Source organism: Gasterosteus aculeatus, chromosome 2, assembly GCF_964276395.1.
Source record: "Gasterosteus aculeatus chromosome 2, fGasAcu3.hap1.1, whole genome shotgun sequence".
NCBI classification, from domain to species: domain Eukaryota; kingdom Metazoa; phylum Chordata; class Actinopteri; order Perciformes; family Gasterosteidae; genus Gasterosteus; species Gasterosteus aculeatus.
Window position 1 is genome coordinate 5,816,823 of NC_135689.1, and position 24,908 is coordinate 5,841,730.

The 24,908-nt window shown below is 47.9% G+C and overlaps 2 protein-coding genes across 3 annotated transcripts; one reads left to right on the plus strand and one right to left on the minus strand.

The window, feature by feature from the left end:
* Positions 1-311: 311 nt before the first annotated feature.
* LOC120829919 (uncharacterized) lies at positions 312-4,216 on the minus strand. Its single transcript, XM_040194532.2, has 4 exons — positions 2,758-4,216; positions 2,569-2,656; positions 2,058-2,133; positions 312-1,949 (listed from the first exon to the last, which is right to left on the minus strand). Exons 1-4 carry the CDS (start codon positions 2,948-2,950, stop codon positions 1,053-1,055), a joined length of 1,254 nt encoding a protein of 417 aa, XP_040050466.2. The 5' UTR covers positions 2,951-4,216; the 3' UTR covers positions 312-1,052.
* A 6,247-nt stretch (positions 4,217-10,463) lies between these two features.
* LOC120829917 (PDZ domain-containing protein 4) lies at positions 10,464-24,862 on the plus strand. Of its 2 annotated transcripts, XM_040194525.2 has the most exons (8): positions 12,284-12,488; positions 17,718-17,771; positions 18,702-19,012; positions 19,169-19,256; positions 19,343-19,441; positions 19,529-19,591; positions 19,938-20,039; positions 21,508-24,862. In XM_040194525.2, exons 1-8 carry the CDS (start codon positions 12,429-12,431, stop codon positions 23,428-23,430), a joined length of 2,700 nt encoding a protein of 899 aa, XP_040050459.2. In that variant the 5' UTR covers positions 12,284-12,428; the 3' UTR covers positions 23,431-24,862. The 2 variants fall into 2 exon arrangements, with proteins under 2 accessions (XP_040050460.2, XP_040050459.2); XM_040194526.2 differs by lacking the exon at positions 17,718-17,771 and having other exon boundaries at positions 10,464-12,488.
* The last annotated feature ends 46 nt before the right edge of the window (positions 24,863-24,908 follow it).

The window sequence follows — 24,908 nt, forward strand, 5'->3', positions numbered from 1 at the left end:
TGTGAACAGGTCTACGTTTGTCAGTATCAAATACAAATTCTAACTGTCAATAATGTTATAATTTATAACAAACTATTGAGTCGCCACTTGAGTTTTTGTGGTTAAATTTAACCTTATTTAAGCTGGCCAGTTAATGCACTGTAACACACAAATGGAGGTTGGTCCAAGACAGTTTGAGGTGAATATAATAATCTATTTACGGTTAGTGCTACAAGACCCAAAAACTATGAAGGAACACTTAATTATTATAACATTTTCATTTGTTAAAGAGACTAAAAAGAACAATCATTAAAGACTACCAGAAAAGGGAGATCTGTAAAGTTTTTTTATTCACTGTTTAAAAATTGGGAGCTTGTATTTTAAAATGTAACTTCGTGTGCAACATATGGCAATAAATAAACACTTTCTATGCAGTTCCCATTCACTGCAATAGACGAGAACACAGAGGGACTTAAATAGTCTTGTCAGATACGGTGCTAGGTAAGGATGTCATTCATAGAAATGTGCAGTTTGGAGGGTACCTAATCGGTTATCCTACAAACTGCAAAACACATAATATAGCCAGCAGTCCAAACTAGTATAATCTAGTGGAAGTGGCAGCAACCTAAATACAGATGTCGTTACAAAATAAAAAAAATAGCAGCATAATTAGTTTAAACATTACTGTCAAGGTGCTGGAGCATATTGAGTCAAACTGCCAAAGAAAAAAGGTGCAGCAATATCTTCACAGTCTGAACATTTTAGGAATAAACAAAATGTGACCCCTTCATGTCATGCAGAACGCAATGGTGGGGCTCACTGGCAGTAGCATGACCAAAACTGGGTTAATGTTAAAATCCCCCTCATATCAGACAAAGCACAAGTCTTAGTAAACATTACACTCGTTAGAAAATGGGCAACTTAAAAAAAAAAAGGTGTTTCAATTGCAATGAAACTAAATTATTAATTTACTTTTTTTTTTAAGCGATACTATTCTCTCACTCTCAAACCTTAAGATCACAGCACAACCTCCAGGTTGTAAGTAGTCCTTTTTCATGTGTGCATCACGTCGCTCATGCGGAGGAATCAGAGGCCGCTTTCATGGTTTCTCCTTCACAAGTCTTGTTGACACCTTTTGGTTTGCTTAAAATATATTCATAATTTCTTTTAACCTGAAGAAATGCTGAGGTGAGGTACTTTGGTGAAAAGAGCTTCAGTGAGGGTGGAAGTTCTGGATGTGGAGGCAGAAGCGTCTGAGCGAAGGATGCATGACACGACGCGGTCGGAGATTTCCTTGTAACCTTGGTTACCGGCAGCGGTGGACCCGACTGAGAGGGAGGCTTGCATAACACGGGCACAAAGATTTCTGAAGAGATCTTTGGACGCGGGGTCTCGGTGGCCACACTGCTTTCAGCATGGTGACCCCGGTCAGTGCCGTAGGCATTTTGGGGCCCGGTGGCGGTGGAATCCTCTTCATACTCGGTTATGGACGGCGGCAGTGGCGCGAACAAAACGTGATTGTGGCGTTGACAGAACAGCACGCCGCACGTGGGACACTTCCTGCCGTCTTTGACGTGCATCAGCCGATGGCGCTTGAGGTTAGGCCGTGTAGAGAAAGACCGATCACACATGTTGCACAGAAAGAAGGGCTCGGGAACACATTGGTGCTTGGTGAAATCGGCGTGCCTTTCGAAGGACAGTCCACATTTCTCACAGACAAAGGAGCTGTGCCGTTTTCTGTGTTCCATGAGCTGTGAAACGCTGGCGACGCTCTGATCGCAATGCTCACACTGATACCCGCCAGATGATCGATATATATTTTTAAGCAGCACAAACGGACTTCTTTTGTCTAGTTGCGGGATGCCCCCCGCGGTTTTAAATAATGGCGACGCCTTGTGTGGGCTGGATGATGTGTTTGGTTTGACAGGTGTGGTTTCCATCTTGGGCTCCTCAGTCAATGTTTCTATTTTCTGGGACAAACAAAGGAGAGACACACCATCAACACCATACCAAAACAACATTAAATAAACTGAGAGCATAACATGTGTATGTGTCACCATAACAGAGGACCTCCGTACCATAGGAGAATCAACTACGGGCGGTGTTGCTTTTTCTTCCACATCGGCTTTGTGGTGTTGCCTTCTTCCATAAACGCTTTTGAAAAACATGGAAAAACAGTATGATCTGAATACACAATAAACGTGTTGCGCATACACTGATCAATGTGGACTAGGAAAAAACAACCAATTTATTATGTACACAACAATATGATCTGGTTTTATAAGGAAGGAAACCTCACATCGAAGTATAGCGTTCTGGCTTTCAGATTAGTTTCCTTTTAGGTCACGTTATCTATATCTACAAGCATGTGCAAGACATCAAAAATCATGGAAACTAGGAGCAAATTGCTACAGTCCTTATCAACAAATGTACTTTTCTTAGCTCGACGTGTTGTGAAATATTGTTATCAATATCTATGTCTCCAACCCCAAAATAGAGGGGGGAATTATACAAGCGTAATGTTTTGTTTTGTTTGTATACTGCACAGTGGGTGACGTCATCAAGATAACGTGCATCCACATGTCTCACCTTTTCCTTTTTTTCTTTCGGTTCCGTTTAGCGCACGTAAACACGGAAGGCACAAAGTCGGGACTATCGGGGTTCAATGCGGCTCTTTCTACAAAATGCAAACAACACAAAGTTTTTTTTTTCTTAACCAACTGCAACATTCCAGTGAGCTAACGTTAGCTAGGTTAGCTACAAACACGGGTTTCTTACGTGACTTAAAATGAGCGCCGCAAACAAAAGAGTTTCGCGCGAGCTCCTTGGTGCTGCCGTTCACGCGCTTGAGGGCTCTGAGCCACAGACGCCTCCGGTTGGCCGTAAACGGCATCGACCCGACGGGTACTTTGAAAAATTGCAGTCCGCCGGCGGAGGTCGACTTACAGCCGGACACGCAACACGCCGACATCTTAGCTGAGCAACTGTCTGGGTGCTGCTGTTTCGCTGCGGCGAAGGAAGTTATCGCCGGCGGACAGCGTTCGACTTCCGGTTGCAGAGACGGACAATTTGAGCTAACGTTAACGTTAGATTTGTAAAAAACAGGACGTTTTGTTTTTAACGGGTTATGTTAAACGGTAGTATGTATATTTGTTGTAATTTCCCTTCAAGCTAACAAAAAATGGCCGGTGCTGGCCGACTGTTGGTAATCATTTAACAGCAGTAAAGAAGATGTTGTTGTGTTTCTCTTCCGGCATTGCGACCGCCACCTCATGGTGCTCTGAGGACCCCTGCTGGCCGGTGGTGGAAGAACTTGAGTAATTAGCAATGCACACTGTGTTGTAAGTAAGGAGAATTTAAACACTTTTATATACGTATTTACTCTTATTATGCAGAGTGGCCCATTTCAGAATCAGAATTTGTATTTCATCACTTGATTATGCATTTTGTTGCACTAATGTGTTCATCTCTTTAATGTTGCATCTGCTAAAAGTTGAGCTCATTTTAATTACCTTTTAAGCACGGTTCTTGGGAAACTAATTAACTAGTCAAACTGGTCACTAAAGCTATGAACTGAAGGCTATATTTGAATGTTGAATTTTAATTACTGCATTACCTACACATATTTTTTACAAACTAATTATCATATTTTCATGTGATAATTTGTTGACTTAAATTTAAATTAAACATCCGAACACATAATTTACCCTAAACCAACACTTTCGTTTTTATGTATTACTTTCAGTTAAAATAGAAATTCACAGTATGTCTATGTGTGTGTTCTTTCCTTTCCACTTTCCAATGAGGAACACACAATCGTTAGTTACCAACGAATTAGCACAAGATGATCCAATAACAAATTAACAAACATTTTAATAATTACTTCCTGAATTATTCCGATTAGATGATCAAATAAAGTCGGAACTAAGGGTGCAGGAATCATTAAATAATGATTCATTGTAAAAGTATAAAGTACTTATGGCACAGAAATTGCAACTGGCGTATAGTTAATCAGCAATGATGCAATGAAAAAAATGTAAATGATGCATTTTGTGAATCTTACTGTTAAGTGTTACTCGTTTCATTTCTACAACTGCGGTTGGATGCTTATGCGTTGTGTGACAATGATGGATACACGGCAGGCAGTGCCATTTAATGCACCAGCAATTTCACTTGGATGACCCTTTTAACTGGTGGCAGCTGTAAAAACTGAAAATAATAAAAATTAATGATGCTTATTTGTACACGCTATCATTAACGTTATTGGTACTAGTCTGAGGAGTTTAATGTCTTCTTTAAAAAACGTTTATGGGGAATGTGGTTCGCAGTGTATTACATTTTGTAGCAATGCGTTGTTTAGAACTCAGACACCGTACATTTATATCGATAACAATATTACTCATTTAATTCTTCCCTTAAATTAGATTAAATGAAAGGATAAGGCTCCAGATCTTATTTCCCTCTAGTCTGCAGCCCACTCAGCCCATTTGTTCCTACTGTGAATATTTTAAACGGTTCATGATCTATTATAAATCTGCAGATGTCAATTTAGACTTTGGCTTCACAGATCAATTCGTTGTTGCTTTTGATCTTTTGATTGTAATAAATTTAAATGTAAATGATCACCATACACACTCCACCAACAGATGTCACCGTTGTTTAATGAGGGCAAGTCGACCCCTTTCCGGTGCTCAAAATAACAGAAAACTCTTTTAAAAGAACAAGTTGAAACAAACTCTGGTAATTCATTTGGACATTTGAACATCATTTCATAAAACATCATTCGTAGAACCAATGAACCCTCTGCACTTACTTTGCCCGTTTGACTCATTTGAACGACACAAATTTGTAGCCGTCACCCAGGCAAACTGGAATATGGTAATCTCACTTAAGGCATTAATACTCATCCAAAATCAATTCTATAAAGCTGTGTCCGAGAGTTAAATCAATAGCATTTCAGCTCCATCCTCCCCCACTGGTGTGTGAAAACACAATCCCACCGGCCGCCGTGTTTAGTCAACATGGAACAGACTGCCGGCCTAATGTGAAGGCAAACAGAAGCTGACACCTGTGAAGCTTTTACAGGATTTTACCCCCCTCCCGCAGTTATCACACGTTACAACCTCGTGGTTTCGATAGCGAAGGCAAACATCCTCTCCGGGATCCAGTTGAATTGCTCCTCAAGGGAGTCTCTTAAATATCGACCAGCTTACGGACGGCCTGAACAGAAATGAAATTGGCATTGGCGCGGCGTCCCTTCCCCTCCCTCCTGCCCCTCTTCTCCCTCAAGGTGACCCCTCCATCTGCACCCTCTCGTGTTCGGGCCAACCCCCGGCCTCTGCTGCAGTTACCGCGGTACAGTCGCTGCATCTGACTCCCCTCTTCTTTCCGGGAGCTGTCACCATCTCGCCGGTTTGGTCCGTTGTCCTGCAGCTGCGCACGTCAATCAAAGCGATGGGCTGCTGCTGCGAGAAGGGGACACGCGGGCCGTCAAAGTTGGGTTATTTTCTACTCTTGGTTGGATGGAAATGACACGTGAACCGACTGTTTAGACACTTCTCTTCCACGCGGCCGAGTGCGTCCTTTTTGCCGTTGGTATTTTTCCTCTCCTGGTGATGAGGTGTCTCTTTGAACTTGGCTTCATTTCACTGCGCAGCCGCCCCGTTTTAATTACCCCATTCTTCAGCCCTCCTCGCGTCGTTTAAAGTGGAGGAGGAGTGGGAGGTGGGGGAGGAGGGGGTGGGAGGAAGGAGAGACCCGAGGAGGGAATGCAAAAGAAGAAATGTAGGGGTTGGCTACGGTTCGGCAGTGTGAAGCTGGAGGAAGAAGCAGTGAGGGGGAGATTCAGTCTTATTTTGAACAGTTCCCTTTGTTTCACCCCTCAAACTGACCAGTGCTCACACCATTGCTTCAAGCATTCCTGACCCATGTATCACTCGCCACTTGCCATGTTTGACACTCGGGGTGTGGGCGTGTTGCTGACAGCCTCTGTATGTCGGAACCCCCCCCCCCCCCCAGGCGAGAGGCCCACGGTCGCTGCTGCCGTCGCTTACTGCCGTCGGTGAAGGGTTGAGCCACTGCGACGCAATTACACATTCATTTCACCCCCACAGACAGCCGGGGAGAGACTCCCCCCCCCCCGCGCTCCCCCATCTCCTCCCTGCTTTGCTGGGCTCTCTCTTCATGTTTCTGCGACACAGACCCTCACCCGCCATCTCTACACCTGACACGGCTCCAATTTGTCCCTTACACCTTTAACCTGCCCCCCCCCTCCCCCCTCCCCCCCTCCCCTCCTTCCCCCCCAACTCTCCCCAGCACACTTTCTTTCACATGAGCGGCGGAGCTCAGAGAAATACCCAAAGGACCGAAGAGCAGCCGAAGCGAGAGTGGGGAGGAGGTGGAGGCACAAGGGGTGGAGATGAGAGGCGAGAAAAACAGTGTGAAATAGTGTGAAATGTGAGGGGAAGACGGAGTGAGAGTGGAGTGGGAGTGAGCTGAGGTTTTATGGATGAAGAACAGAGGAGGGAGGGGGGGGGGGGGGGTAATGACATATTGATTTTGATGGGCCTGTAGGGCAAATGAGTAGGTGTGTGTAGCAGGAGGAGAGCCACAGCTCGCAGATGTCTTAAAACACCTGTTTGTCTTATTACGCCTTCAGAGACGGGAAGAGAGGCCCAACAGTGTGTGAGCACAAACAAAGCCGCGGCGTTTCTACGTCGCGTTGCAGCACGACTGCTAGTAGATGGGAATTTGAATTGTTTTTTATGCCCGAAATACGATAGCTCAGCTGTAATCCAAAGCGCTCCGTTGGACCAGAATTATATCAAGCTTCTGGCTATTAAAGCAGGCGTTTAGACAGCGGACGGCCATCTGGGATCACATTAGGGGAGATCACTAAGGGGGGAGAGGGAGGGATGGAGTGGAATTAATGGGATTTTCTCCTCATAATGCATCAAGGTGTGTGTGTGTGTGTGTCCGTGCACATGTGTCCTTGCAGGCAAGAAGGTGAAAGATGTTGATATTGATCATTAAATACATTGCTTGGTGAATGATACAGTCTTTATTGATCCGAAGGGTCAGTGAGGTCGAAGCATCGTGGTAAAAAGGCCTGGAAACAACCCGCAATCTCGCGGCTGGAGTTGCCGACGAGCCGGCAAGATTACAGATTTAACATTCGAAGTATGAATCCAACTAATTAATTCAGTTCTCACTGAGCTTTTATGAATCCATTATTCCGCCAAGTTGATGTGAACGAGCCATCCAGCGTCCCGTTCTGTTGATGCGATACTACCGTTGTGTCCGTGCTGAGAAATATGAATGAATGTGTTTTGTTTTGGCCAATTAAGGGGCCGAAGCGATGATGGAGACTTCTGGTCCTCAGATTGATCAGGCCACTCTCACTAAGCCTTCCTCCCCTTTGACGCCCACTGCACTTTTTTGTGATTTCCTTTGTTCCTCAACCTGCTTTACCTTTTCCCCCTTGTGTTTCTCTGCCCTCGGTTCACTCCCTCTTCTTTTTCCAAACTGTTGGTGTATTTCTTACTCTCTCTCGGCAGGCTTACTTGGTACTGTACTGAAACACCAATTATATGCTCGGAAATGTCTTTGGTCTCAGCCTTTCTTCCTCCTTTGAAGGCGAGATGCTCACCCGCTTTCCTCCTTCGCCCCTTACACCTCCTTCATCGCCCTCCGCTCTTCTTCCCCGCCTCCTCCACAGTAGCACAGCGAACTGAGACCAGGCGATCGAGGGTGTAGACTCGTGATGAGCGGAGATTGAAGCACAGTGACGGGTTGGCGTTTGGGAATTACGCCATTCCAGTCGCTGCCTCATCTCCCCGACTGCAAAGAAAAGCCATTAATTTGTGTAAGAGGACTTACATGTCCCACATGCCGGTCAGCCTCCCGTGACAGACAGCTAATTTAATTCTTCATACAGCTCAACAGCTCTCAAGTGTGTCTGCGTCTCTTCTCTCCCCTTCCATTAAAATAATCTGTGCCATTCACACGGCGATTCAACATCTCTTGTTGTGCAGCTCCTTTTAAAACATGATGCGAAGCTAAAATCTTTACTGCATGTTTTTTTCTTTCTTACATTCGTTGTCTAAGCTTCATCTTTTTTTTTTTTTCAAGAGAGCACAGCGAAAGAAATATTAGAGCAAGCCGACTCCGTACAATAACAGATATTAAGAATCAGTTGGCAGAAGATGATGTGTGTCCTCTACTTGTTTTGTAGTTCATTGCTGCTTCTTACTACTTGGTGCCGCTCAGACTTGGCTGATGACCCTCATCCTTTTTCTCTATGAAATAGCTTTCACACACACAGTGACTTCTCTTGAATGTGAATGAAGCTGCTGCCGCTTCCCCCCCGCTACGATATGGCAGTCACGCCACACGCACACGCACGCACACACTCAAACATACATGAACACGTACACGCAAAAGAAAACCACAAAGCATGTTTTCTGCAGCAGTGTATCGGCGCGCTTATCCTCAGAGCAGTAAATAAATAATGAGAACACTGTTAAAATTCTGCCAGTATTCCATTACTCTGCTATCAGCTCTGTGCCGAGTGAAAAGAAAGTAGTGTTTGAAAAGAACTGCTGTTCTTCTCTCTAGATATTTTCATCCCTTTTAATCTCCCCGCAGTCCACCTTCCCCATTATAAACGTAGATCCTACTGTGTCTCTTTTTATTTTACTCATGAATACATCATTTTCTATTAACATTTCTACCAGACAGACGCTTCACCCTCACTGGCAGAACGCGACACATCGTCTCATTGAAAGTCCCAGGAAGACGAAATGTCTGCTTGGCTTTTTGCATGTCTGACCCCGGCGGGGGTCAAGGCCGGCGGGCGTATGCTGATGTCACACCAAAGGTAGAGTTCAGTGGAGAAACAGAAGGGCAGCATACTCCCGGCTCTCTGCTCCGTTCAAGAAGAAAGTATCTGGAGTAGATGATGTGAAGCGACAGATCCAACATGAGCCGCACACGGGCCGACCTGTCTGTCTGAACGGGACGCCCTCTACTCCTCGGTGTCTCGCGGAGCGGGTCGGCTGATATTTCGGAATGTTTCCACACTGCACGCTGACCTTTTGTGATGGGGAGGAGGATTTAAAGCAGACAGATTGGGGGGAGAGAGAGAGAGAGAGAGAGAGAGAGACGTCTTTCTGCTTGTGTTTGTGTGAGAAAGGGTAAAGCGCATGTGGCGCGCACTCAGTATGCCGTGGGCGTCTCTCGTCCGCGTAAGCCCGATTGAACTAATATCCCAAATGAAATATCAAACGCCAGCTATCACAGGACGTCAAGATGTGCACATGAGAGGGAGCGCGGCATAATAAGTGACCCGGCAGAGAAGTTGATTCTGCGGATAAATCCCTCTCTGGTGTAGCAGACAAGCGTGCAACGACGGAATAAAAGCAAAACTGCAGATTCCGCGTAGAAAACAGGTGCTTGGTGTGGAGAAAAGTAGCTGTTGGTATCAGTTACTGACATCCTTGACTCGAGGCCCTGTGGATCTCTGAGGTCCGTGGCAGCGGAGCACTGCAGCAAAAAGGCTTTTTTTTAAACGAGGAAATTAGCCGAAATCGGTGCTCTTATTGTGTTTAGCAGCGCTGGTAGTGCGGCCCAGAGGTTTTCATAATCACAAATATCCAACCGAATCTTCAGCAGGTCATCGTGATTACCGCACAATCTCAGCTTCTTCGATTCTCTCCCACGCGCTCATTTGCATTTTCTCTCCCGGGCTCTCTTCCGTTATCTTTAAACGCGTCCTGTCACACCTGTTATTCACTTGTTTTCCTCCATTTCCCCCAGTATTTCCTCCTCCTTTGTGGAAGCGTAAAAGCTCATCTAAATGCGCAGCCTGTCACCAGCTCTCTGCCTGCTTTGGGCATTTTGACTGGTTTGAACAAGTGCAATCATCCTTCTCTTTCCAATACCATCTCATGAGAACTCAAGGTGACATATAATGGCTTAAGATGCCAGGGGTGAATTAACCTCCCTGCTTGTCTGCATGCTTGATATTTCATGCACCTTTACGTGGTTATCTCCTCCTGTCCCGCTCCAGCAGCGTGCACAGGCTTTCCAGTGCTTGCTCCCTTGCCTGCAGACAAGCAGAGAGAGAGAGGGAGAGGCAGGGCAGAAAAGGGAGTAAGGAGGAGGGAGATGGTAGCAAATGAGGTGTTGGTAAGAATTATGGGGGACTAGAGAAGAGAGCAGTAGCCCAGCCCTGGAAATGGAGCCGGTGAGGGAGAGAGAGAGAGAGAGAGAGAGAGACAGAAATGAAACAGTGTAAAATCCAGTGCGAATCCAGCTTTTAGGAGCGTCCAGACCAGCAGGCTTCTTCACCGCTGGGGAACAACCGCCTTTTGTGTGTCCCCCCCCTCGCCCTCCCCCGCTGCAGTGGGGGGGGGAGTGCACTTACCGTCGCGCCCAGAGGGAGAAGCCGAGAAGTATCCTCCAATCAGCCGTTGGTGATTTCTCTCATCTTGTGGGGCTGCTGGAGGTGATTTATCGCTGCACGCTGCTCAGCACCTCAACCACCTGGAATACTCCACCACGGTTGTTTCTTTTCTTAAGCACAAATACCCTCTTGTGGATATTTCAAACCGGCTGACCAGAGGACAAAGGGAGGATTAAAATGGAATTACTTTTTTGTTTCTGCTGCAGACTGAAGACAACTTTTATGGCTGCAATTGTGGCACATGAGGACATGTGATAACAGAAGAATACAGGCATTTTTCTAATTTATCTGACGTATTCAACATCATCATCATCATCATCATGGAAAGCAGAGAATGATTGTAGCCACTTCACTGTGATAATCATGTAGGATTGATACTTGTACATAAAGGTTCAGGGTGATGACGAAGCAGAGGAGGGGGGGGGGGACAGTTGGAGCACACCTGCCTGCTCAGCACGTCTGACACATCTGTCTAAGGTAGCGTCTGTTCTCCAGACTATGCGGTTGCGTCTCCCTTAACTTGGTGTGCGTATGAGTATTTCAGCGCGGGTGAGTGTGGATTGCTTGGTCGGGGTTGGGGGTGGACATTGGGATTACGCTGCCTCTGGAAGGGATACAGGTGTAGGGGAGCCGTGAACGGGGATTAGCAGCTCTAACACCGTGCAGCCGGCAGCACACAGGCAACGGACCTTTGAGACGAGACTCTCGAGGTCTCACCGGAGGATTAAAGAGGAGGGTTTCACCACCGTGATGGGACACAGAGGGCAAGGAAACGCACAGGACGTCAGCTGAGAAAGTTATGTAGAGATTCTGCTACCCTTCTAATTCAGGTCGGCTTTGACTGGTAATTCAATTATAGGAGCTGGTCAAGAACATGATTTACATACAGACAGGCTGATAAAAATGACCACAGCAAATAAATCACTGGATGTGGTGAAGACGAACATTGATGGAACTTACTGATAAGCAACCTTGCAAGCGCAGAGTCCAATTGATCCGTGAGTTGGCTGGATATTGATTTCTCGGCTCAGTCAGGACGGGGACTTGTCTCATCTCTGCTCAAGAGGGCACTCATTTAATTATAATCCGTCATTCAGATCTCACCCCAGAGCAGTGCTGAGCGTGCGGAGAACCGATGGTTCAATACTCGACAGCAGATCAGATAAACACACTGCGTTTTCGTCTGCAGTCTCCCATAACAATGTTGACGCGTCTTGTATCATTCGAAGAGGCAGCACGAGGACGAGTTCTCTGTCGATGGCAGGTTTGTTGACAGGTACAGGAAATGTGTCAGCGTGAGAGCTCGTAGCTGAAAGCTCCGTGTGTTGTTGCCCCCTCTTCACGGCTCACCGCCAACCCGCCTCACATAAAAGTTAAATTAGCAAATTCCTTGAGCAATACTTTGATCCTGAGGCGGCGGATGAGAGCAGGGCGGTCCTGATAGCACCTTTTTTTTTCCAGAAAGCTGCTCTGTGCTGCAGTTTACCTCAGTAAAGAGAAGGACCGGCCACGGCCCAGGAAGTGTACCGTATGACCACTATTGACAAAGTCACTGGATCAGCGTTTATTTGCCTGAAAGAACTGCCGAATCTACATAAGAACAAAACCCGCTGGATTTGGAGAGAACACTCAAACTGGACCATCTACAACAAGCACATTTACTCGAACGAGCCGCATTTTGGAGATGGAGACGGTTACAAACACGTGGTCGTGCAGCTCTGAAACAATCGCCACATTAGAATTTACTTTGCATTAAAGTCATTTTTTCCTAAAAAGGACCAGAGGAGAACGGAGCCAAATAAACTGAGAGTCTTTCCCCGGCAAAGGATGTGTCGCATGTTATTCTGAGGAGGGAGAGTGCAGTGAGGGTGGGGCTCTCCCACTGCCACAGACAAAGACTTTGATAGAGAAAGTCCTGCCGTGAGAACTGGTCAAGTGGGGCGATTCTGAACCTGTGCAGTCCGGCGCCGTGTCAAAGGTCACTATGGGGTGCAACATGTGCGTGGTTCAAAAGCCTGAGGAACAATACAGGGTCATGTTCCAGGTGAGCTCTCCATCTCCGTCCTCTCGCTCTCTCTCTTACTCTGCCCGGTTCTATTTTCTTCCATCTTCAAGCAAAAGCATTTATATTTGCTGTCCTTAAAGTTATTTATTTTGTCTTAATTTGGCCATTTCTTGCAGTGATGCAACTTCATGAGTGAAAATAAAAAACAGCTCAGACAAGAAAGTCTACTGTTAAAATAAAACGGAACCTCGTCACGTTGACACACTCAATTAACCTGAATAATTCACACATAATATTCCCAATAACCAGTTTAAAATGTAAGATCAATGTAGCTGATAAAATGCAGCCATTTGTCAGTCATGGATGAGTCCAACTAGAATATTTGCGACATTATATTTATATATACTTAAACATGATAGTGACATATCATCGAGCAATTATTAAAATGTATTGGGTGAATTTAAACTGTGGCTGCAGTGAACGCAACTGATTGGTTTGATATAAATTCCCGATTGTGTGACACTTTTTTTGGTGAGCTTGTAACCCTTATGTGATTTTAGGTACATAAATGATCCCCTCCAAAAGATTTTGGACAAAGCTATATATTTAAAAAGTCGGTGCCGTTAATACCGATAATTATGATAATGACGATTCACTGTGATTACAATCAGAGGGAGCAGTGCTAAAATGCGCAAGATGGAATGTTAGGCTGGCATTGGGAACGTGGAGTCCTGCCGAGCCTCGAAAGGCAGCCGGATAGATGGCTCGTTAAAGCTGGGCTAAAGTGTTGTGGGAGAGAGGGGTTGCTACGGTTACAGCCTCAGCACCAACTGCCAACTGGGACCACAGACGGTACGTGAGTAAGCTCATCTGGCCGCGCAGTGCCCAAGGATGCTGCTGCTGCTGCTGCTGACTAACTCCACGATACATGCAGTGACCAAAGAAGAGACCCACGCTAACCAAGCATGAGAAATGCCCCGGCACTCATGGGTAATGCAGCGCAACACTCCCGGCATCTGTGGCATCGGAAGCCTCGGCTGGGTCTCTGAAGCAGGCTGGAGTCAGGCTCCGGGCCAGTTAATCGGGCTGCATCTGGTGCCAGGGGCGATGCCAAGAGAAAGAAAAACATGGAGGGGGGGGGGGGGGGGGGACAAGAGTCCAAATAGAGGCACGATAATGAGTCGAACGGGGGAGAAAATAGGCAAAATAAATGTGGAAGTGAGAGTCTTTTTCCTGCCGTTTACCCGTCATGGAACAAAGTAAGGCTCAAGTGACTTTACAAAGCATTTTATTAATCAGTGGCCTCATCTAACAGGAGTCGGAAGCAATGACACGGACATCATGCAGGTTAACGACTTTGAAAGTGGAAACTGATCCAGCAATGTGAGGTCAGCCGTGTCTGCACACGTCCGTCATCCCAGAAGCACTCGAGCTGACGGAGGACGTGCACGCGGTTCACAGACGGGCGTGGCGACGAGTGGAGCGAACAGTGAAGGGGAGTTACACGAGTCAGCGCCTGCAGAGCGGTCGTCACGTCGCATGCAAACACATTTTGTGAATGGAGGTTGTGTAGTGCAGGTCGTTTTGGGGGGTTGAAACAGAAAGACTGCATGTATTGTGGTCTGGTGAGCCTGAAATGGCATTGTGGGCAGGGAGGCAGAGGAGCATGAGAGAGAGAATCCTAAAAAAAAGGCGGCCAAGAGGTATTTACTGTCTTCATGCTGTTTTTTTCCCCATAAAGATTTAGATCTGTGATTATATTAATGATTACAAAACAAGCCTTGCTGTGCAGATGGCTGAATAATCCAGAGATCATGCCAAAGAAAGAATTGAGGTATACTGTGTACAATTGTTCAACAGAACACAATCCCCTCCCACCCAGTCGTGCACACATTTCATGGTTTTTCGAGGTTTTCAGCTTTGAGCGGTTTTCCTTAACTAATCAAGTATAATTACACCTTCCAATTAGATTTAGATGCAGTCCACTGAGTAACTGTTTTCAGACAATAAATGCAGCATTACACCGCTTACAGCTACATTTAAACTGCATACCAGGCTGTTAAATTAGTCTCCGTCAAAAAACAGTTTCTTCTCGTACCAAAGGAATAAAACTCATGCATTATACATTGGGCTTCTGCTACACATACGCTGCACACTGGTGATTGGTCCAAACCCACTGGCATGTATCTGATGAATTTAGCCTCCTGTAGCCCCGATGAGAAGGCATATTGTTTGTTCAGTTGATAAATGATGTACTCATTGGTAGACTTCACGTCCATGTGCATCCTTTTGCATTTGGCCTACATTTTGCAGAGTACCTGACCTACACAGACAGTAAACAGCCCCCCTCTCCTCCCCGAGCCCTGCAGCCACTCCCTTTTTCTCTCCTCCATCACCGTAAAGCAGCACGCTGTTTCCATGGCAACCGGCGGCATTGAACAAACCCAACGTGCTCTTGTTCACAATGGTCGTGAAGAAACATGCTGACAGCCACAAACGGTAAATCGATGAGGATCAATAATGATCAGCTGAGAGGAGCTAAATTGGTGCATGTTCCTATGTTCACATGCATGTGTACACATTATTAGACAAGGGCATCTAAAAAACAAATGTCTGGACAAGCACTGAGCAAAGTGTCAGTTTCTCAAAAGGCATTATTATATTTTATTGTGGGGTTTGAGATTATCATCCATAAGATTATCCTGTAACGTTGTGCATCCCTCCCACTTCAACACCCCTCACTTAGCATCTTTCAGGAGATAGTTAAGGACATTTTGTGTTTTTCTGTAAAATGCAGATAGCCCACGTTTGTGAAACACTCAGGGAGGAACGCGCATTAGGCTATTGTGCGTTACTGTGGAGTAGCCGCCCCCCCTTCTCTTCTCTCTTCTTTTCCATCTCCGCCTGTTGTACGGCACACGCAATTAATTTACTCTTTTAAAAAGGGCTTTCCGAAAAATACTAATTATGCATCAACCACTTAGCAATTTCCCACGAGCCTGCATTTTATTTGTGTGTGTGTGTGTGTGTGTGTGTGCGCTCTACATTTCTCCTGCATCATTACATGCCCCCCCACATCCCTTCCTCCCCCCTGCATCTTCCTGCCTTTGCGTTCGCTTTTCTACACTTTGAACTCATTGCATCTCTTTCATCTCGAACCGATCGGCCCCCGTCCCCCACCGTCCCCACCCTTCACAGCTGCTGCTCCTGCCGCCACCGCCCTACTGCGCCCAGTTGTGGAGGCTTTACCATTTTTCTGAATGTAAATTATTTTTAAACACAAACAAACTGAATGGAGATGGAGTGCGGTGGGTGTACACCCAAGGGGTCATTATTTGCATTCCTTTTCTTTTCTAACAACAGAGCAGAAATGACCCACTAACAGAGATCATAGAGAACAGAACACGGCAAGTAATGGATTCTCCATCAAGTCAGGTCAAACACACAACAACCATTAGCCTGCATGAAGTCATCTTCAAAGCAATCCCAGCACCCCTCATTGATAATGAATGAGAACCCCCCTCCCCTCTCCTCTCTCTCTGTATTCATACCTGTCACTCGCTTTAGAGAAAAGCCACTAACAGCTCGACCATGTGGTCAGAATCACAGAAACAGCTGATACCTGCAGTTTGGTGAAAAACAGGCTGGAGCTGTAATGAATATGACCTTTGGTGAAGGATGTTAAGGTTCGATTTTCTTTGCTTCTACAATGCAAAACAACGCATAGTTAATTCCTTCATCACCAGCACGCCGTGTAAGGAGGGAGCATCTTATTTGTCTCCAAGTAGAAAGGCTCATTAAGGCAGACAGTAAGATTTACGAGGGTACTTTAGTTGGAGGAAGGACAAACACACACACACACAGGAAGAGATGGACCGACTGGAATAGAGGGGTGGGAGATGTCGTCTCCCTTGGGGAAGGGACGGGGAAGACAGAACTGCTGAGGCGGCACCGCTAAAGAAAACAGAATGTGGGGAAAGCAGGAGAGAGAGAAGAAGAAGAAGTGGAGACAGAGAAAGAGAAGAGAAGGAGAATAATGCGAGCATGGAAACACGATGGCAAAGCAGGACCAGAGGGGTTGGGGTGGGTGTGGGTCCTGGTGGAGGTGTAGCAGCATGGGAGACGACCAACGGGAGCATGGACTCAGCGTGGCAAGAAAGTTTTTCGCGCTTGGCTGCACTGGGGGAACATTGATTTGACATGCAATTACTGGAAGGGGACACGAGCAAAGGGGGGGGGGGGGGGGGGGGGGGGGCGCGAAGCGGTGCAGCAAAGATGTCGGCCGTCGCAGACGGCCAAGGTCAGCGACTGGGTGCAGCGTGAATGACACTCGAACGTCCTCATGGTGCCGCCTGCGCCCTGTAATGACATCAGCGGAATTCAATTTGTCTTCATGAGTGCTTTTGAAAATGTGTTAATTTAATTTCTATTAAAATTCAACCAAGAGCCTCTTCAGACATGAGGGGTCTTTGAGCTACAAGTACAGTTCTTACATGTTCATTATCAAAGCGCTGCCATGCTTATATTTGGTAATTAGTATTAGCGCAAACAAAATGTCAAGATGATTATAAACCGAGTCATTGAGCTAATTGAAATGTTGACCTGCTGATTAGAAAAAGCCACTCAATACGCTGACCTGGTGGCGGCGGCACTGGAGGAAATGGTCATTAAATGATTAGGATTCATGCTCTGGGGAACATGCATGATCGTACCAAATGTTGAGTTGTGATGAGTATGTGCATAAAAATAATTTCAACTGTAGATATACACACAAATACACTCATATATATATAAATATACATGAGTACGGTTTAAATTCCATGTCGAATGGTCTCTGGAACGAAATGATGAAAATCTACTGTATGTCTCAGCTGGAAGAGTTGTAGTTCACTAAAGCAAATTTATTAAAGCAGGATACAGCAGAATTTGCAATGCATTACTTTTTACTGAAGCCGTTGCTCAGAAATGAGGGAGAATTTAAGTAGCTTCCCCAATAAACTCATTCAAAATATATTTGCAGGGAAACCACTTCTGATTCACACAAAAGAAAGATAACTGTTTTGCAGAAGAGCTTTCAGGAGGACCGGAGAGCACAAAATTAATGTGGTGACGAAAACACATTTTTATCTCTGTGGCTGATAACTTATTATATTTTCCACCTCCAGTTCAATCCTTGATGAAACGCATTTTCAAGAAACCCCCTGTGGTGTATTTCCTGCCATTCAACGTTAGGGACTTTCTAACATTTCTGTCCCTCTCTCTCCACAGAAGAGTCACATAAACAACATGTTGTGCTCTTTTGATGCCGACGGTCGAATGAAGGTCTCAGTATAAAGCTTCCTGCTCTGTGTCATGTGGTGTCGAAACCCGTTCTCATACAAACCCCCGTTTGTCTCTGTGTGCCTGTGGGAACGCGCCCAGCCGCGCGCCACTTATCTGTCTTTGCTAGTCTCCTATTAACCGAGGACACCTCTGTCTTTCCTGACCCGTGTGTATCCGTAGCCCCCCCCTCCTTTGTGTACTTGTGAGGCCGCTTTGCTTCTACGAACTAACCTTCCCTGTTTGATAATACTGACCCTGTGTACTCCATTCATTCATCTTGTCTTCCTCCCGTCCTGCAGTGGTGGAAGAAGTAAACTGTAATTAAGTTGAAGCAACATCCCGCTGTAAACAACAACAACAAACGGACAGTTTTCCGTTCGTCCACCCACACGGGTGTTTTCACTTTCCTAACTAGAGGACATCTCCCTCGTTAGCACACCTGACCGGGGGTTTAATCAGTGCGATGGGAAACACCTGTGTGGCTGCGCAGAGCCTTTCGTTCTCTCTGAATTAGTGGAGTAAAAGCTAAGTGACATAAAAAGCGTGCACCAAAATGCGCGATACTTTAAAGTTGTGCAGAACTTGATTAAATGTGCTTTCCACCACTGGCTTCACCGTGTCGCCATCACCGTAGTCATTCTTTCACTGACCTTGCTGCCCGCTCTTTAGATCTTCTGTTTCTGTTTCTCGCAAGTTCTTTGTATATTCAGAGAGACACTCCTCCACGCCGTTACTACTTCTTTGTTAAATTCATATGCTTTTAGAAAAGTGAAAAGGAAGCATATCCCAGGAGGACAACATGCTGCAGCTTCCCGGTTTTATTCACCATTTGCTGCCCTGTTACATATTTACAGCACTGAATGTTGAAGCTCCGCCTCCTTCGCCCAAATGATTTCATTTTCTCATTTTGACCTCGGCCGTGTTTTCCAGGTGAATGGAAAGGACCTCTGCCGCCTTTCTGGCGACCCCACCCTGGACCTACGGGACCCTGTGCTGTCCAACATACTGAGGCGGGGGGCCCGCAGGCGCGCAGGCCTGGCGGGAGCCCCCGGGGGGCCGTCGCCAGTGACCGCGGGTATGGCCGACTGCGTGGACAGCTGCACCCAGACGGACATCAGCTTCCAGCATATGTTGACTCTGGGCAAGAGCAGCCAGCATCCCTGTGGAGCTCCGCCCCCACCCGACCCCCCGCCGTCCCCCCCCCTGCCGCCGCTGCTGGAGCCGTATCTGCTCAATGAACTGTGAGTGGTCCGATCGGCCTCTGCAGCGTGTCCAGCTGTCTGACCAGACCTCGTCTGCCGCCTTGGTCCCGGTCCACGCCCGTCCGTCCACACGTTTTCAATTTCAAAGCCGCCCCAATTGCTGAAACATTATGTCCTGAATATTGTCCTCCTCAGCTTCGTGGAGCCCGTGTACTACGACCCCGCCGACTACTTTGACATCACTCAGCACGAAGTGGACAGACAGGACGAGCTGGAATATGAGGTGAGGGCCCTCAGAGCCGGTTTTTCAGAAAGCTGCCGTCCGGCCGTCCGTCCGTCCGCCTCACACTTCTTCTCTACCTGCTTCAGGAGGTGGAGCTGTACAAGTCTCGCCAGCAGGACAAACTCGGGCTGACGGTGTGTTACAGGACCGACGATGAGGAGGACCTGGGGATATACGTAGGAGAGGTGAAGAGGATGTTGTGCTTTTAAAGTTTCCCCTAATGTTCTTCCATTTCTTTACACTCCTAAACAAATGCTTCTTTTCTTTCCCAGGTGAACCCAAACAGCATCGCCGCATTAGATGGACGCATCCGCAAAGGAGACCGAATACTGCAGGTGCAAGTTTCCCATATATGCTGGATTCCTTTTAGATGATTACAGTTTCGATACTACAGGGTTGTGGAAGGGCTTTTTATTTTTTCTTTAGTTACGTAATGGATGGAACTGAAGTGTAAGATAACTCCTGGTTCATGGACGTCGGGTCCCCCTTAATCCACCCTCTAGTTCTCATGTTTTAGCGCGGCAATAATTCTAAATCATTTCATAAGAGATTGAATTTCATTACTTTTGCTATTAAACCAAGGAGAGATTTCTCCCCCTGCCTCTCCCGAATCAAGTCATTTAATTGAGTCTAGCCTCGGTGTGACGGCTCTTTCTTTCCCTTCTCCTCTTCCTCGCTCAGATAAATGGTGTGGACATCCAGGACAGAGAGGAGGCAGTGGCTATTCTCACCAGAGAGGACAGCACTAATGTCTCCCTGCTCCTTGCACGGCCCGAGATCGAGGTGAGCAAATTGGATATGCGGTCTCCTAGAGCTCTGCACAAGTATGACCGCTGACCTAAAACGAGATGCCTCCTCTCCCCTCATTATGAAGCGAGAGATTACTACTACTACTTCTACCGCCGTGTGAACACGTCGAGTCGTGAGATAAAGAACGGGGCTTGGTGCTCCGCTGCGTCCTGTGCTGCTAGAAAAGCAAAGAGGTGCAGAAACATGATGAGTACACAGATAGTGTGAAGGGAGCGGCGAAAGACAAATAGAGCTTGTGCTTCGCTGTGCAAATGTTGCACCGCTCTGTATGCTCTGAACGCCTCAAGGTCACTTTTCTAGCAGATATGGGGACATTGCAAGATGCGCCTCACTAACGCAGGTCTGGTTAAATTACTTGTAAATAGCAACGTAGACACGTGTGACACAATTAAACAGATGCTCACTGCTGACCGTGTAACATTTCCTTGAAACATGCAATTGTAAAGACGTGTATGCCGCATCCGTACAGAAGGAGCTAAAGGGATTTAAAAGGAGCGTTCAAATATTCAAAGTCAAACGATGCAATGTGCCCTTGCATGGCGAGAGATTTGCACAACCTCTACCTGTGACAGGCTGACCAGATTTATGTGGGCGAGGCGCGGCCTCGCATTAAGATTCAAGGGAGCGAGCGGAGGACGGAGGGGCGTCGGTGGGAAATGCACAAGCTGAGATTAAAGCTTGATCTGTTGTCTTGAGGGAGAAAGTGAGGGAGCAGAAGGGGATGTCGACGAATAGGAGTGAAGATAATCAATACGTTGTCTGTAGTCTGCACCTCAACTCACATTCCAATCAGGCCAATTAGCCAAGAGCAACTGGGCTTAGCGGAGGGAGTTGTTTAGTTATTCATTTCATCTCATTTGATGAGGGGATGCAAATCAATAGAGCAAAGAAAACAGCTCACAAACCATAACAATTCTAAAATATTAAGTGATATTCATCATATTCTCGATGGACATCGTGCAATAGACGGCTGAACAGTAAACGCCTGTTCTATAGAGCGCTCATACTTGGATACGGTCTCAACATGAGCTGGGAGCGTTTGTTTTTACAATTCGCCCCCTTTTGAAATGTTAGAATCTCACAGGGCAATGGCTTCATCTAGTGGCAGACAGGAGCACTTCTCTCATACGGGCTGCGCGCCGCATTAAAGCGGCTGTAATCCATTTGTTTACACTGAAAATGATCCTTATCTGCTTCATCTGTAAATAGCAGGTGAGCAAAAAAAATGTTTCGTTATTTGTTCTCTAAAATTTTTCATTCTGTTAAAAATCCCACGCTGAAATATTTGATAAACATTCAGATATACGGGTTTCTATATTAACGGACACTTTTCCTGCTGTCTTTTGTTCTCCTCCTCAACAATGAACCATCCACCTCCTCGCCATCCACCTCCTCGCCATCCACCTCCTCGCCATCCACCTCCTCGCCATCCACCCGCCAGAACGACAACCAGCTGGATCAAGATGAGCTGGACCCTGAGACCCTGGACAACGCCGTCCACCTGCCCGGGGGCCACGGGGCGAGGAGCGGCCCCTCCGCCCTCGGGGTCGGGCCAGCGGGCGTCGCCGGAGTCCTCGGCGGCCGCTCGCTGGGCGGGGATTCGCCCGACCTGCTGAAGGTGCTGAGCAACAGCCAGGAGCTGGACAGCGGGGTGGGCCGCACCGACGAAAGCACGCGCTACGAGGAGTCCTCGGAACACGACCTCCTGGGAGACGACCACACCAGCGCCTCCAACACCAACGCCACCAACACGCCGGGCAGCATGCGCAGGTTTCTGTCCGGCCGCGGGGAGACTCCGCCCCTGCTGCACTCCCAGGACCTGCAGTTCAGCGCCGACTCCCTCTTAGGGCTGGACTGCTGCGGGCTGGAACAGGTGGAGCGGTTGGAGAGGGCCTACGCCGCCGACCCCCTCAGAATGATGATGCCCGGGCTGACCGAGGAGGAGTGCGAGAGGTACAAAGAGCTCCTGGAGATCAAGTGTTACTATGACAAGATCAGCAGCGCGCTGATGCCGGCGGTGGGAGGGCAGGGTGCGGCCCCGGGGGACGGCGTCTCGCTGGACGTGAACAGGAACGAGAGCCTGACGCAGCACGAGATGGCCCTCCTGGAGGAGGAACTGCGGCACCTGGAGTTCAAGTGCCGCAACATCCTGCGGGCGCAGAAGATGCAGCAGCTGAGGGAGCGGTGTCTGAAGGCCTGGCCCCTCGAGGACAAGAACGGGGCGAGCGCAGGGGCCGGACGCCCGGACGCCAGCGGTACGGCGGCCGGCGAGGAGTCCTGCCACCACGCTCTGTCGGACATCAACGAGCTCCCGGAGAGGGAGCGCTCGGACAAGGACAGCACGAGTGCCTACAACACCGGCGGGGAGAGCTGCAGGAGCACCCCGCTGGTCAACGAACAGCACCCTTCCCCCTCCACGCAGAGCCTGGAGAGGGGAGAGCATCTTCTCCCGGCGCCCTCCACCCGCCAGAGAGAGCGAGGAGCCAGGGGCGACGGGCCGCAGGCCAACCTCAACCAGCCCTACTCTCCTCACTCTCACAGGAGACGGGGCGAGGCCAAGACATACAGCCCCGGGGCAAAGGTCGGGGGACCCCTGTCCCGGGACAGGGGAACCAGGCGGGGCTCAGACGGGGAGGTGAGACGCAACCCCAGAGCCATTGCCGAGGGGTCCGGGGGACACAGCGCGGAGAACAGCCCTTACCTGTCCCGCCGTCAGCCGGACACGAAGCCCGCCCAGCACTACCTGAGCTGCATGCAGCTGGGGTCTCCCGGGGAGGGCGGCGTGGAGACGTGGGGCGACGCCAGCCCAATGAGCTTGGGCAGCACGTGCAGGGACGTCGCTCAGGCCCCGGGGGCCGCGCCCCTGTCCCCGGCCTCCCCCCGCATGGAGTGGAAGGTGAAGATCCGCAGCGACGGCTCCCGCTACGTGGCCAAGCGGCCCGTGAGGGACCGCCTGCTGAAGGCGCGCGCCATGAAGATCCGAGAGGAGCGCAGCGGCACGACGACGGACGACGACGCCGTGAGCGAGATGAAGATGGGCCGCTACTGGAGCAAGGAGGAGCGCAAGCAGCAGCTGCTGAAGGCGCGGGAGCAGCGGCGGCGCAGGGAGTTCATGATGCAGAGCCGCCTCGACTGCCTGAGGGGGCGCGAGAGGGAGCAGGGGGGCGGCGGCGGCCAGCAGGGGTCGACTCCACAGCAGGAGCCCACCTCCATCCTGGAGCTGTGCCACCGCAGGAGCGTGAAGAAGCGCAGTCGCAGGATCCTGGACAACTGGATCACGATACAGGAGCTGCTGGCCCACGGGTCCAGGTCCGCAGACGGGAAGAAGGTGTATAACCCCCTGCTGTCTGTCACCACGGTCTGAGGGACCCGGGGAGGGGGGGGCAAAGCGTTTTTGGCCCAGGGCCTATAAGGAGACCAAGTGGCTTCAGTGCACCTCGCCGTACTTAAGGCACCGATTGGATTGGAGAAAAGGCCTCATGACTGAGACTGCTGGTCACCGTGTACGTCATCACAGAGGTGGTGCACACATTTAGAAGATGGATCACAGCCGCAGGAAGGCAACTGAAGTAACAGTTTGTACAATGATACTCTCACTCTCTCCTCGTCTGGTTGAATGGATCTTAATTTGTGAGGACAAAACATTTTCATGGTGCGCTATAAGAATGCCACCCATCTTTTTAAATCCAGACGTCACACGGTGAATGCGTGGGTGGGGGAGTAAACCGACTTGATATTCTGGAGGAAGCACATTTGTCTTGCTGCAAAGAGCGATAGCACCACCTGCAGTACATTAGAGGAGCTTTGCACTGAAGTAATCTTTGATTGGCCTCTAGATTTTATGAAGGAAATAAAAAGTGGGGCTTAGAACCATGCGGCTGTGAAAACAGCCGCATGGTTCTAAGCCCCAAAACGCGGCTGTGAAAACATGAAGTGCCATGGAACTGTTTATTAAGTGTCCAGAAAGCACATTTTGATGTGTGCCAGTTAATGTGGTTACATGTTGTTTCATTCTTGTAGTCTTCATGTATAACTGCTCCTTTGTTGTGATGCAGGAAACCTGGTCAGACCATAGATGCTTTTTGAGAAAGAGGAGCGGTGCCTTCCTGTCAGGCAGGCTTGACTCTATAGCACAATTTTCAAAGCGATAAAAGGAAAAAAGCTAAACTACTGAAGCACAGATCAACTGACGTTTATCTTTTTAAGAAGAGCACCCTTTGTTGTATGAAGCACACAAACTTGTATTCAAAAAGGGCAGTTAATTTATTTAAGCAGCCATGTAAATGAATAAAACATCTTTCTCGCTGCCATTTAAAGTAGTGGTAAAGGCTTTTTTTCCCCCAGAACAACGAGTTTGGTCAGTATGCAAATATGCTTTTCCCCCCATTGTTGACTAAACAAGGCTTTTTCATTGCAAAGAAAGATTGTTCTTCAACCACAGAATCTGTTGTTTGGGTCTACAGCTGCTTTGGCACTTTCATTCTCAAGATAACTTTTCTAAATGATGAACAGAGAACTAGCCTGGATTATTATCCAGTTAACGCAAAGAACATGGTTCAGAAAACAGTCAACAGCTCATTTTTATTCGGCTTAAATGCATGTTTGATATTGAGGCAGAAATGCGTGTCCTTTTTAAAGACTGAAAGCATTTGACATACTGTATTTGTGTGCGTGTTTCTAACTTGCTCTTGCATAGTTAATGAAAACAATGTGTACTTGTTCAATATCGTAGTGTCCGTTTGGTGTCGGCCATTTTCCAGTGAAAGCTTTTCTAAATAAACGCTGTGATCATGAAACTTGTTTCGTATTTCTTTGTGTCACCGTCCTTGATCTGAGACTAAG

Coding starts and splice junctions, on each gene's coding strand:
- LOC120829919 (XM_040194532.2), bottom strand. CDS start 2,950: ATGTCGGCGTGTTGCGTGTCCGGCTGTAAGTCGACCTCCGCCGGCGGA. Junction 2,657..2,757: donor CGGCGCTCATTTTAAGTCAC/GTAAGAAACCCG, acceptor TGCATTTTGTAG/AAAGAGCCGCATTGAACCCC. Junction 2,134..2,568: donor CGAAAGAAAAAAAGGAAAAG/GTGAGACATGTG, acceptor GTTTTTCAAAAG/CGTTTATGGAAGAAGGCAAC.
- LOC120829917 (XM_040194525.2), top strand. CDS start 12,429: ATGGGGTGCAACATGTGCGTGGTTCAAAAGCCTGAGGAACAATACAGG. Junction 19,013..19,168: donor CCGTATCTGCTCAATGAACT/GTGAGTGGTCCG, acceptor TGTCCTCCTCAG/CTTCGTGGAGCCCGTGTACT. Junction 19,592..19,937: donor AAGGAGACCGAATACTGCAG/GTGCAAGTTTCC, acceptor TTCCTCGCTCAG/ATAAATGGTGTGGACATCCA.